Below are 12,845 nucleotides of genomic sequence, written 5' to 3'. Positions count from 1 at the left end.
CTGTAAAATTCGCAGACTAACCGTCCTTGTAGCAAAGTTTAAAGGGCAATAAAACGGGGAACACATTTCTGGTTTTAAAGGCCAATATCTTTTTTGACTTTAGGTGCTATAGAAAATATATTCCTGAATCCTGAAACTGAGGCTTAATCACAAAAAATGCACTCAATATGCCTCTTATAGTCTACTGAGCCACCAAAAAGTACAAAAATTTTAAATGTATCGATAATCGAGTTCATTCCTCTAAATATAAATTCTGATTCATAGTTTTTGTTTCAGGTTTTTATTTACCAAGAAAATTTCTGACCATAGCAATACAAATTATTTAAAATATATATTTTTTAAAGTATTTACATAGATCATATATATACATATAATTAATTTACATGTTAACACATGGGCAACATAACGTGTGTTTCAGGACAAACATTTATCACAGGCGTTTCAAGGTAATGCAGTTTTGATCATGGACATGTGTTTGCATGCAGCAGTCATCCCCACTAAAACCCTGTTTAAGTTCTCATATGCCACTTAGTTTAACAGTGGGAGGGAACCGCTTCGTTGTAGAAGGTCTTTACAGAGAAGGTGCTCAACAGATTTCCGCAAATACAGCAACATATATATTTAGTGCATTTCAAGCACTTTATCAGTCACTGTCCCTTTTGTTGTTTTGAGTGCCCCCTACAGGTCACAAAAATACACTGCAATTTCCTGCCGTTAAAAGAAAGTTGACCGTTGCCAGAGCTGCTGCTGGGGCATCCTGGCCCTGCTGACCCTGAACATCGGGGCTCATGCCTGAGTGTTGCTCCAGCTGGCAGTGGGAATGGAGAGCATTCCCGTCCTGTGGAGACGTCTGCAGTGGGGTCCAACCTCTGGAGACACTTGTCCTACAGCCCAAGTCTCTCCAAGGTACGAGATTAGCATGGGGACTGTTGACTGACACCTGGGAAAAAGCTATCGTGTAGCCATTGCCGCAGGCGACTGTGGTACGAGTTGGGATTGCACAGTGGCGGTTCTGAAGATTTACATCAACGCTGCTGGCTGGATGGAATGTGCCTGAAACAGAACACAAGAGTATTTTAATTGAACATAAGATCCATATATAAACACCATTGGCAGAGTCTATGCTAACAGCGGATGCCATTGCAGTCTGCAAAGACCTGTGAGCATGTGCCAGAACATATAGTTTCAACACATTGGGCTCCCCCAACAGATACTGTGCAGCTCTTGGTATGGTTTCATCTTTTGGTAAGCATTCCAAGAGCCAAATACTCACTCTTTATCAGCCTATTGGGATCTGAACTGGTTGTTGATTTTAAAGTAAAAACAGAAGCTGGCAGAGCCTGAGGCTCTCCAGGACCCTGGTCCATTGATAAATATGTAGGACTGTACAGTCTTGCACACGTATGCAAACCTAGTTCTTGTCAATGACTCTAGAGGAAAGCGTTTTTTGCAGTATTGGCTGATCAAAGGTGGAGGTGAAAAACTCACTGTTTGCCCGGGGAAGAAGCACGCTGCTGTTTTTCCTGCACCCATCTCCGCTGATGTCAGAATCGCTGTCATTGAAGTCGCTGTCTCCTTTGCCGCTGTCCTTCACGCTCAGCTGATCCGTGGTCCCACTGTGAGGAAAGGGAAGGGCATTAGGGACCTCGCAACTCTGTCAGACAAGCCGTCTGACTGTGCATGTGCCCTGTCACAAATAATACATCTGGCCAAATCACAAAAATAACGCAAAAAGTCCTCTGGCCCACTTATAGACAGGAGCATCCCTCCTGTGGATTAATATTAGCCAACCAGGATTTGAGTTTGTTATGAAAATGGATACATTAACTATAGAAAAATAATACAGGAGAGAATACACATTCAATGAGAAGGATTTAACATGCTACAAACATATATTCTTTAAATATATTTGATGAAATGGGTACATCTGATTGTGCTATTTATTTCAATATGTGACATGAGTGTTATTATCATTAGATACATTATGGCGTCTCTAATGATATGCCTACAGCTGCATGCATTTGAACTGACCCTATATCATAGCATGGGCTGTAAATGTGAGCAAATATGCTCTGAACAGGTTCTTTTTTTTCCTGGTTAAATAATACAGCCAATGGTACAACCATTTCAATTGTTCAACAGGCAGATAATTGGCCTTACCTCAACTGTAAGCTGTATTCCTCACACTGCCACAGTGACACAGGTTCAAAGGCCTTGCTGAATGAGGAGAGAAACACCTGGAAAATAAAAAAGCAGGTTATTTGTACCATGGTGTTTTTTTTTTTTCCAAGTTAAATTCAACAGCAGAAAATGTTGTGTCAAAGTTGTCATTCATTCAGTGTGAAGGCCTTACCTTAGTCTGAGAGTCCGTAGTTCTCTCCTGATAAAGTTTGCTGTATTCATGTCTTGATGACGCAATCTGCTCGTTGACCAGGACTCTGGGTCCGGCGAACACATTTGAATCCTGTGATTTGTGCACGGGAAGAGGGCTTCTTCCGAGGGGGCCACGTGCCGAGTTTTTCTTGGAATTGCAGTTCCTTCCATTGCAGTTTAACTTGCATGACAGCGTAACAGTCACAATCGCTATGAGCAACAGTGCACAACCCCCGCCCAGCATCACGATAATAATGAGCGAAACGTCCAGTTCGGACTTCTCTTTGTCGATTGACTGCAGAATGGCAACAATCTGACCTTCCAATGGTTGCATTTCTGTTACCACGAAACGTATAGTAGCGCTGCAGGACAGTGGCGACCTCCCGTTGTCGCTGACGGCAATATTGACCCGCAGCACGTCTCCACAATTGGACGTCAGTCCGTATCTCAAAATAATTTCACCACTGTCCTTGTTGATGGAAAAAAGCTTTTGCTCGTCTTCCAAAATTTGGAAGATTAGCTGGCTGTTCACACCGTCGTCTGCATCTCGTGCCCTGATCCGGAGTACTATGTAACCAGGGGGCGCGTTGAAAGGTACGGGCACTTCAGCAGAGTCGTTATGCAAAACTGGATGCGTTATATACGGATAATTGTCGTTTTGGTCAATTACTTTAATTCTTATTGATGTAGTACTCGACAATGGAGGGGAACCTCTGTCCGTAGCTTGAATGTTAACTTCGATTTGACCCACTGATTCGTAATTCAATGACCTCACAGTATATAAAGACCCTGAGACCGGGTCGACGGAAACAAAGGTTGACAAAGGCGCACCACCGACGTCTCCGTCTATGAGTTGGTACGTGACCTTGCCGTTTTCACCCTCATCAAGATCACGGGCAACCACGGTGATAACATAGGAACCCGGGATATTGTTTTCAAGGACGGAAACTTCGTAAACCGCCTTGCTGAAGAGCGGAGCGTTGTCGTTATCGTCAGTCACTTTGATTGTGTAGTGTTTAACGGTTTTGAATGGGGGAGATCCCAGGTCTTCGGCCACAACAGTAAGGTTGTACTCTGGAATTCGTTCCCTGTCCAGAGTTGTGGTCGTCACTATCATGACGCTGTCACCGTAAGCTTCTTGCAGTTTGAAATGCTTGTGCCCGTGTAAACTGCAACGCACATACCCGTTTGATCCGGAGTCTCTGTCCGAGGTACTGATTAGAGCCACGAAACTCTCCTCAGCGGCGGATTCCGTAATGTAGGCGACACTGTTACTCGTCGAAGTCATCGGTTTGATGCTGATCTCCGGCAAGTTGTCGTTTACATCTACAATTTCTATAACAACTTTACAAGTGGACGGGATTGAGTTTAAGCCTAAATCGTAAGCCTGGATGTTCAATTCATATGACCTCTTTGCCTCATAATCGACCAAAGCCTTCAGAGTCACGGCGCCAGAAAACGGATCTACTTGAAACACCTGCTTTACCTCGTCCAGTGACTCTTCTACAAATGCATACATCACCTCACCATTAATACCATCGTCCGGGTCGAAGGCGTGTACATTAAGAATAAGAAAACCAACTGGTGCGTCCTCAAAAAGCTCCACCTTTATGGAATTGTTCTCGAAAGTCGGGCTATTGTCGTTGAAATCTAGCACTCTGATATGAACTGTCATGGACCCTGCCCTATGGGGACTCCCCCCATCCATAGCCGTCACCTGAATTGTGTACAAATTCTCAGCTTCCCTGTCCAATTGTTTCACTAATACCAATTCAGCGTGTTTATTCCCGTCGCCCCCTTCCCGCGCCTCGATGCCAAAGTAACTGTTGAAAGAAATCTGGTAACTTTGGATATAGTTACCCCCCACATCCTCGTCGACAGCGACGTCCAAAGGAAACCGCGAGCCCACAGCCATATTTTCTGAAATCTCCAAATAAGTCTCATTCAGTGGGAACTTTGGGGAGTTGTCATTGATGTCTTTCACCTCGATCTCCACGTGAATCAGCTGGAACTTTTCCTTGGCAAACGCGACAATGTCAAACGTAATCAGGCACCGGGGTGAGCGAGGGCACAACTGCTCCCGGTCAATGATCTCCCCGACTGTTAAAAGTCCATCATTCTGACGCATATGAACGAGAGAGGAGTTTGGCTTCTGCATAAAGCGAAAACTTGTCTGCGGGTCTTCGGCCGGGTCGATCCTCAAATCCAGTGACAGATGTCCTATCTCGGTGCCAGGCGAATCCTCTTCATAAGTATAGTATTTCGTAGTTGTACTTTCCGCTGTGCAGATTAAAATAAATAATATGGCGCATGCACTCCGTATTATCTGTTCAAACATGTTAAATGCGTTTAATATATAAAATTGGAATGAATCTGAAGTCACGTCTTTCTAGCAGTGTCTCGCAGTCCCAAACTTCAGTCTGACCTCCACAGATCTGTTTGTAGAACTGCAGCCGGATTTAACACGTGCTCTATGCAAATCAGTTCGTCTGTTGACCAATGATAATCTGTTGATTTGCCAAACGGTACCCAGTTGTCGAGTAGAGATTAGTCTTTCTCTGCAATTGGCAAAAGGTTTTCAATTTGTTGTAGGCTGTAAATTGTCACGTTAATAGGTCGAACTCACACACACACACACACTATATATTGATATATACTATATATATATATATATTTGGTAGACAGTCATTTTAACATTGCATTGTTTCTACAATGTTAACTTTCGCAAAGTAATCTTTCTGAATTGAATCCCAGTTCATGAAAAAGCTGCAGTCAATGCAGCACATACAATCTTATAAATCCACAAGAATACCTACCTTCAATGCATTAGAAGCTTTTTAACGTTATTTCCATGAGGTACACTTAATCTTAATTGATCAATGTCCTTTGATGGTAGATGGGCTACAAGTGATCTCTAATTCAGTGCCTTTAATTTGTTTTGTGAGTGCGTATAAACAGATTTAAATAGTACATGTCTTATTCTGCATTAATAGGCTCATTCATGCATAGGATCCCTAAAGAGCTATAGTTAAATTAGCACGTAAAATTGCACAGTGATTACAACAGCAACAGGATAAATGGAAGTGTGAATTTAAGCCATACAATAAAATGTATATACCGAGTAGACCTATGCATTTAAGTGCACACCATTTTCGAATTTATTGATCTGAGGACCTTACAAATACCGTGAACCGAAGAATTGTGGAGAAATTATCTATCATTTTACAAGGGATACACATCAATCGAGATATATCACTATATCACTGCTAATGGTAATGGTAACCTGGATTTAAAATAATCTGCAAACAGTGGCAAAGTTTGTAAGGATTCGAAAAAGATTCCTGGATCCGTGGGTTGCAAATGGGTGGGACTGAAATCAGCCATTTGCCAGATATCCAAGCAAGGGGAAATCACAACGTAGCTCAAGCACGCTCAGGTGTTAAACTGCTCTAAATACGTGGACTAAATGCTTAATTGCCGTGGAAGTGCTGATACACTTTGCATCCAATGTGACCGACCTGGATTTATGATGTCACTTCGACTTTTAGCCTATTCGTTTTTCATATCCAAAAATAGAACTAATAAACTGCGAAACTGTTGGTCCAATACAGTTTCATTTAACCATTTGAAAGCATATTATCTGCCCTTTGCAGCTGTTTGACAGGTTACCCAGTAAGCGAGATATGACATATGGTTTCTTGTTTATAACCGCAAATGGGTGTGAAGTTTTCTGACAGAGGGTCGAGGTGTTACCTCTTTAACAGGTTTGTCCTAAGCCTGTTTTGTAGCCGAGCCACGTGGGAGGGCACACGCATGTGAAAGTTCCTTATTGCAACTAGTGACACAATCACACACGGGGAAACGTTTAATAGGTGCCAGCAAGTTCTGAGTAGAAATTAAGGGCATTGTATTGCCTCTGTATTCATGTATAACTCTGCCTTAATGGTATTTCGATTTTTTTTTTAAGGGAGCTTGATACTGAAACAATTGCTGCCATAGGCAACACACTCGCTAAAATAACATCGTTGAACGATGGCATCATAATGATGATAATGGAAATTATTCAAGGTTCCAGACATTACAACTGCAGTCTCCAAGACCACACGTTCCACAACATAGACCCTAAAATCTAGTTTCCGGATTATGGATTGTTATGGGGGTCTAAATTAAATTTAGCCTGCTATATCATAAAGGGTGAAAGCTAAATGCAACAGAAACTCAGGTGAGTGCGCACAGTACAGCGTCTTATGGGAAATGTATTTTAAAATAGGTGGAAGTAGGATAGTGATCCGACGCTGAAAATAAACCAAGCTGAACTTTCTTTACGTAAGAGACTGTCATATCTTAACATGTTTTGAAATGAAAAATTAGACAGACGCTATAGCCAACATACAAAAAATGCGTTCGCAGTGTAGGCAGCGTAGGCCTACGAGGGCATTGCATCACATTGACTATTAGGCCTATGATTGTGAGTCATCATGATTAGATCTCATTTATACCAACTTCTCGAAATCCAGAGAATTCTCACTGCAGAGAAACCAGCAGGTCCTTTTTGACCAGGAGGGCAAACAGCTTAAGATAAGGGGCTGATATAAATAACATCCTGCAGAGTGAAAAACAAAGATTGTGGCTTACTATATACAAGTCAATTACACTAGTTTCTTATTTATGACAGCGCGTGTCTGTGAAATGACAATATTGAGTCCCCTCTCATCATAATGGAGAGGTCTGGTCTAGAATTGAATACCAATTACAACTATCCCTTGCTGGTTGCTTATTTTACTTTTAGACCACAGTCGTACATTGCAAAAGATAATTCGACTTTCACGACCCTCCCGTCTATATTATGCTGCACGCTAATTAAATAAATATACCAGCCCATTATTGGTTTCTAGTTCCGGTAGCAACTGTTTATTTTTCAGAGCACAGGAGCAGGCATAAAGTGTAGCCTACACTCGGTCACAGATACGGTCTGTATTGGGATTTTGCATGCTTCACTGTGTTCTGTTGGACTACTCTGGGCCGCGTTTGATCTTGTCCGTTTCAAACTCCCCCTGGGGTTTGATTATCTAGTACTTGATTTTAAATTGTAGAAAGGACCTTGTTTCGCATGGATTGTTCTAGTGCTGCCGACTCCAACCTGTTCGGTTAACATATGGTACCCGACTGAAACCTAAATCCGCTGTTAGATTGTTGCCTCACGCAGCGTCAAATAAAGTACCATTGAAATAAACGTCCAAAATCCCTTTAACAAAGACAAAGGAATCTCTGATCCGTTATTTGCTGATCCCCTGCTTTCCACTTATGCTAAATCTAATGGCTAGTGATTGTTCGCTATAGTGGAACTTTATAGTAGGCCTATGAAGTGTGTATACGCTACCAATCCTTTTGCGATGTCGCTTTAATCTCAGAGGAAGATAACAGCCTCAGGGATCAATTCAATCTGGTTCTTGATCAGCGGTCCAAATGGAGATTTTACGTAAGTATTCATAAAACAAAGGTTAACAAATGTGTCACGCTAACCGTGGGCTATATCAAAATGTAAATCCATGCCCATGGGATGTCAAAAATTATTCATGAATAAACGCTGTTTTAAACCGCGTCTACAGGCAATGTTAATTAATGTATGACTGCCTATGACGTATGGAAACATTAAGGATAGTCAGAAAAAGTGGCATTTTGCATATAAAGTGAGAAATGTAAGCGATAGCAACTTGTTTTTGCATAACTCTCACTTGGTGGACTTTTCTAGGCCTACAATTACCAATATATCCATTTTTGTATTTGTATTATAGTCGTAAACATTTAGTGAAAAATGTTTTAAAAGCCGATATTAAATCAGAATTGTGTTCCCGAAGACCTGAACCATGTGCTATGCTCTTTTTGGATTGGGAAGAGTACGCCTACTGCAGTAGTTACACGTGAGTTTACAGCGGGATCAGACATGACAGGTAAAGGTGCCACGTTAATAATCCGATTCACGAAGACATGTTTATGCAGACAAAGGGCGTGGATCCATGTACTGCGTTAAATACCAGGTCCACTGGCGGATCCATTGGCGGATAATTAGGCTAATGCCAAACAATTTGACTGAATTTGTTGCTTGCATCTAAGAAGCTCGTAAGGGTTCTGTCTCATCTTGTGTGTAGGCTGCGCAAGATAACATCAGAGCTATTTTAGTATTAATTACACAGTCTAAAGTATATTGCAGATGCAAAATTCTTGTATTCGGTCGTGCTTAAAAGGTTAAGACTAATATGCAAAAACAACGGCAAAAGCCAACGTCATAGGCTACACACACACTTCAAAACATCACGTCAAATACTTTTAAATGACAATTAATAAAACCCTAAATGCGCCGAGTGGTTTTAGAGTGGGCTATAGGCTAGTTTTGCAGGCAAATACGCTACCATTTCCCGTTTTTGGTTGGCTGACAGATCAGATTACCCGGGGATATTTTCATCAAATTGGCCTTTATGTAATTATGAAGCTAGACAGCGGGGAGTATTTCTAAGTCATTAACTGGGCTCTTGTTGCCTCGGATTGATAGTTTGTTTGCCACTTAGGGCCGTTGATCGCTGGAGATCACAGCTCAAAGACGCGTGTGGTCACATTTAAGGCATTAAGGATGGACCATCTGCCCTGGTGGTAAATGTATTTAATTAAAGCGGAGTATGCCGGGAACCCCCAACCACGGAGATCACAGCGAACTCTAGACTCCAATTAAACACTGTTTCTTCAAGTATCTTTGTCTGGTGCCAGTTTATAAACACAGGCCATGGAGTTCGATTTTAGCGAATTTCCGTTACACATAACACATCTTGTTTTTTTAAAAATCGCCTACTTAAGCTTTACAACGGTGATGAATTGTAAAGGCTGACGCCGAGCACGGTGATTATCCAGGAAATGTGTGAGCTTTTCGGACCTGTGGCGGGTGCATTCATTCTTCGTTGCCTGAGACTTGAAATGTGCAGTCTACTCGAAACTACGGTGGTATTCTGTCCAAACCAATAGTGAGCGTTTTTAAACCGCGAGAGATCTATCCATCCATTATCTAATGGAAGTCCATTATCTAATCCCAGCGTGCATTGGGCAAGAATACAACACAGACGGGTCGTCAATCCATTCACTCGCTATTTAGAGCCTAACCTGCATGCCTTTGGACTGTGGGAGGAAACTGGAGTATGAGGAGGAAACCCATGCAAACACGGAGAGAGCATGCTAACTCCACACAGAAAGGCCTTGGTTATGATATGAACCTGGGACCTTCTTACTGTGAGGCAACAGTTCTAACCACTGTACCGCACCATAGTGCCGCCCCAACCCTGGGAGCTGTTCCTTGAAAATATTTCCGCAAAAAATATTACCCCCGTAAGAAATATTACTACAGACAAGTATCTTACATTTATTTCAGTGTTTGTATTACTGTAGGGACAAAGCCAGTGAATTTCCCCAGCTATATTGGGGCCGAGAAGAGTGCTCTGCTCTCTGATATCAGTACTTCCTCTGTGTGTGCAGCAGTGTGCTGTGGCAAATTACAATAAACAGTAAATGCCTCGAGGCAAGGGAATGCTGGCCAGCCTGATTAGAAAGGTTATATTATTCCCTGGGACTTCATAAAAAAAAATGAAGCATAACCATGGCAACTCTGTCCACTTGTTTTTAGGCCCTGCCTCAGTTCTCTATCACCTCCCTACAAAGGCCCCCCCGCCCCACACACACACACACACACACCCCCAGCCTGAGCCCTAACACGCAGCCAATAACCCCCCCCCCCCCCTTCCCCCGCCAAATTGCTCCCTTGAAACTCCACAGAGGTGTCTGTTTCACCCCTGAGGGGACATGAGGCCAGTTGCAAAATGCAAGGGTGACGTTTAATTTAAGCCATTTGGGCTGTCTGAAAGCCGGAGAAGGCTTAGCTCGAGCCCTGACAAATGGTGTGTGCGGCAGATGCTGAGATGACCCAGGGTCCCGCAGGAGCCAGCACCTCCAGTGCCGAGGCACAGAAGAGGCTTTGTAATCAGGCTAAGCTGCTGTGTGCACAGCCACTCCCAGGGAACGCATCACCCCGCCATGATGGATCATGGCTGCCACCGCTGCCCTTCATTCTGCACTGCTGGAGTAGCTTACACTTTGTGTGTGAAAAATCGCACATTATTTTTAACTATACTTTTGATACATCTACTTCATTAAAAGAACACACCGCAACCATAATGACAAAAGAAGGAACAAAAACGTACAAAACAATAAACTCCAAAACTGCACAAAGTAAAATTGTTGAGGGAGACTCGAAAAGGCTAAATGTACCACTGACAATCATAGAAAAAGAGCACAGCACAGTACTCTGTTTTTTGTTTGTTTTCTTTTGCATTTAAAGACCAACCCGGCAACGCAGATATGCAGTAATGTCATAAATATCACATAAGCACTTAAATGTAGTTGTAGTTCTACAGTAGTTGTATGACCTCAATAAACTCACATTTTAATTGTACAGGACTTTTTTGGTCTACAGCCACATGATTGCAAAAAAGCTACCAAATGGCAATTGAAATATAAATTCTTCAACATAACAACATGGTAAATGGACTGCATTTATATAGCGCTTTTATCCAAAGCGCTTTACAATTGATGCCTCTCATTCGCCAGAGCAGTTAGGAGTTAGGTGTCTTGCTCAAGGACACTTTGACATGCCCAGACTGGGGTTTGAACCAGCAACCCTCCAACTGCCAGACAATCGCTCTTACCTCCTGAGCCATGTCGCCCCAAAACATATCAAAGTTGTTGCAAATAACCCGTTTTGCTTACTAATGCATAATTCTTCCCTTTGTCAATTATTCTTCAAAAATACCTGATCAGCAATTTAAGTAAGCTTGACACAGAATCACTAAGCAAGATAAATCATTTCTAAAGAAATGCATGAGAAATTTGGTAACATACCAATTCATTGTATATCAATTCTTTTTACATGAAAAATGAATGGCTTTTAGAATGCATTTGCAAAAAATTCCAAGAATCTCCATTATTTGTTCTCAATGGATATATTGTGGTGAGAAGTAAATTCAGCACAACTTGATGTATATATATGTAGAAAGGCTTAATTTTATTTATTTTATTTATTAAGGTGTTTTGAGGTAGATCTCAAATGGCTGAAACTAACAACGAACTGAAATTGACGATCAAAGAATTTATCAAATGTTAATATGAACTTTTTTAAGCAGAAGAAGATCAAAAGACACATTAGCATTCTGAAATATATCACGCTCTGCCAACTCCATGGAGACCCCTGCATTCCCCTTCCATCAACCCATTGTGCAACCCTCCTCCATCAACCCACTTGCCAACTCCCCCCATAGAGACTACAGAAATCTTTTCATGTTGAGTCACAAACAATAAATGCATTACTTTTAGATTACAAATGTAAAGTTGGCTTTCAACTAGTTGTATACCCATACGTAATAAAGACGCATAATCATAATTTATTAAATGAAACGTATATAATCTTCACATGGTTCTGATTTTTTTCTTTTTTTAGCTCGTAGATGTATTTTTCATTTATTTCCTCAGTGTGTGATTTGTATTCGCAGAGAGCTCCAGGGGGCTTTCGTAGCCTACATGAAAGATCGGGTCTGTCGATTGTTCTGCGAATATTACTTTAATCCAGTACCAAATTTATATCCACTGTCTGTTTCGCATGTAGTATGGTGAAAATACGCTTTCCTTGGTTCACCGTAAGCAACCGTCAACTAGGCTATTTCGGGGACGGAGCGACATCTGCAGGATTCCAGCGCAATTTATCTTCTGTGGCGAGAGCAGTCAGGTAAACAATATTTTCAATGTTCACATTTAAAGCACGATTATGTGTTGATTGGATTCACACCCTTTTCAAAGTCTGAATAGTCAAATCAGGGCAGAAGCGCTATTTTCATTTTTTGACAGTGAAATATTTCTCCATTGATGTAATTCCAAATAGAAGGGATATTAGGCCTACAACTTGACCACCTCTTAATCTTCCAAAAAGCGTGCTAAACCTGACACAGAAGCGATGTCATTTTTTTTACTTAATCATAACTTCATAAATATGTAAATATTTCGCACAGCTTATTTTGTAGCCTACTTACAATCTGTACAACATTCTGTTGAGTGCTTTAATTCCAGTTAATTATAGTTAACGCTATACATTTCTCAACCTGAAGGTGAAAGGAATAAAACCGTCAAAAAGAACCATTTGTATTCGTCGTTACCCCAAAATAACACATCCGTAATTGTCTACTTAAACATAAAAATGAATAGGCCTACTTTACCCTAATTCTGATAACTCCCATTTCTGCATAATTCTGAATACTACTTAAAGGCTGGAGTATATTTTTATTCTTACTGTCCTTGCAAGCTGTCTAATTTCCAAGTGCAACGCTGTGAATGCGCTCAGCTGATAAAAACTATTGTGCACAATGTGGAAGGTAGTCAACAATAGC

General features: G+C 41.5%; 1 protein-coding gene across 2 annotated transcripts in view; it reads right to left on the bottom strand.

Annotated features, from left to right (window-relative positions):
* Positions 1-264: 264 nt before the first annotated feature.
* LOC135240937 (protocadherin-8-like) overlaps positions 265-12,845 on the bottom strand; it is a 48,892-nt gene continuing 36,311 nt past the window's right edge. For both annotated transcript variants that reach the window (XM_064310993.1, XM_064310992.1), the window contains exons 3-6: positions 2,354-4,653; positions 2,161-2,237; positions 1,489-1,616; positions 265-1,053 (exon numbers count right to left, since the gene is read on the bottom strand). In XM_064310993.1, the coding sequence (XP_064167063.1) occupies positions 686-1,053; positions 1,489-1,616; positions 2,161-2,237; positions 2,354-4,531 (2,751 nt within the window). In that variant the 5' untranslated portion in view covers positions 4,532-4,653 and the 3' untranslated portion in view covers positions 265-685. The remainder of the gene's footprint in view (positions 1,054-1,488; positions 1,617-2,160; positions 2,238-2,353; positions 4,654-12,845) is intronic.

Source organism: Anguilla rostrata, chromosome 15 (genome assembly GCF_018555375.3).
Source record: "Anguilla rostrata isolate EN2019 chromosome 15, ASM1855537v3, whole genome shotgun sequence".
Classification (NCBI taxonomy): domain Eukaryota; kingdom Metazoa; phylum Chordata; class Actinopteri; order Anguilliformes; family Anguillidae; genus Anguilla; species Anguilla rostrata.
This window is presented reverse-complemented; position numbering and strand designations above follow the sequence as displayed.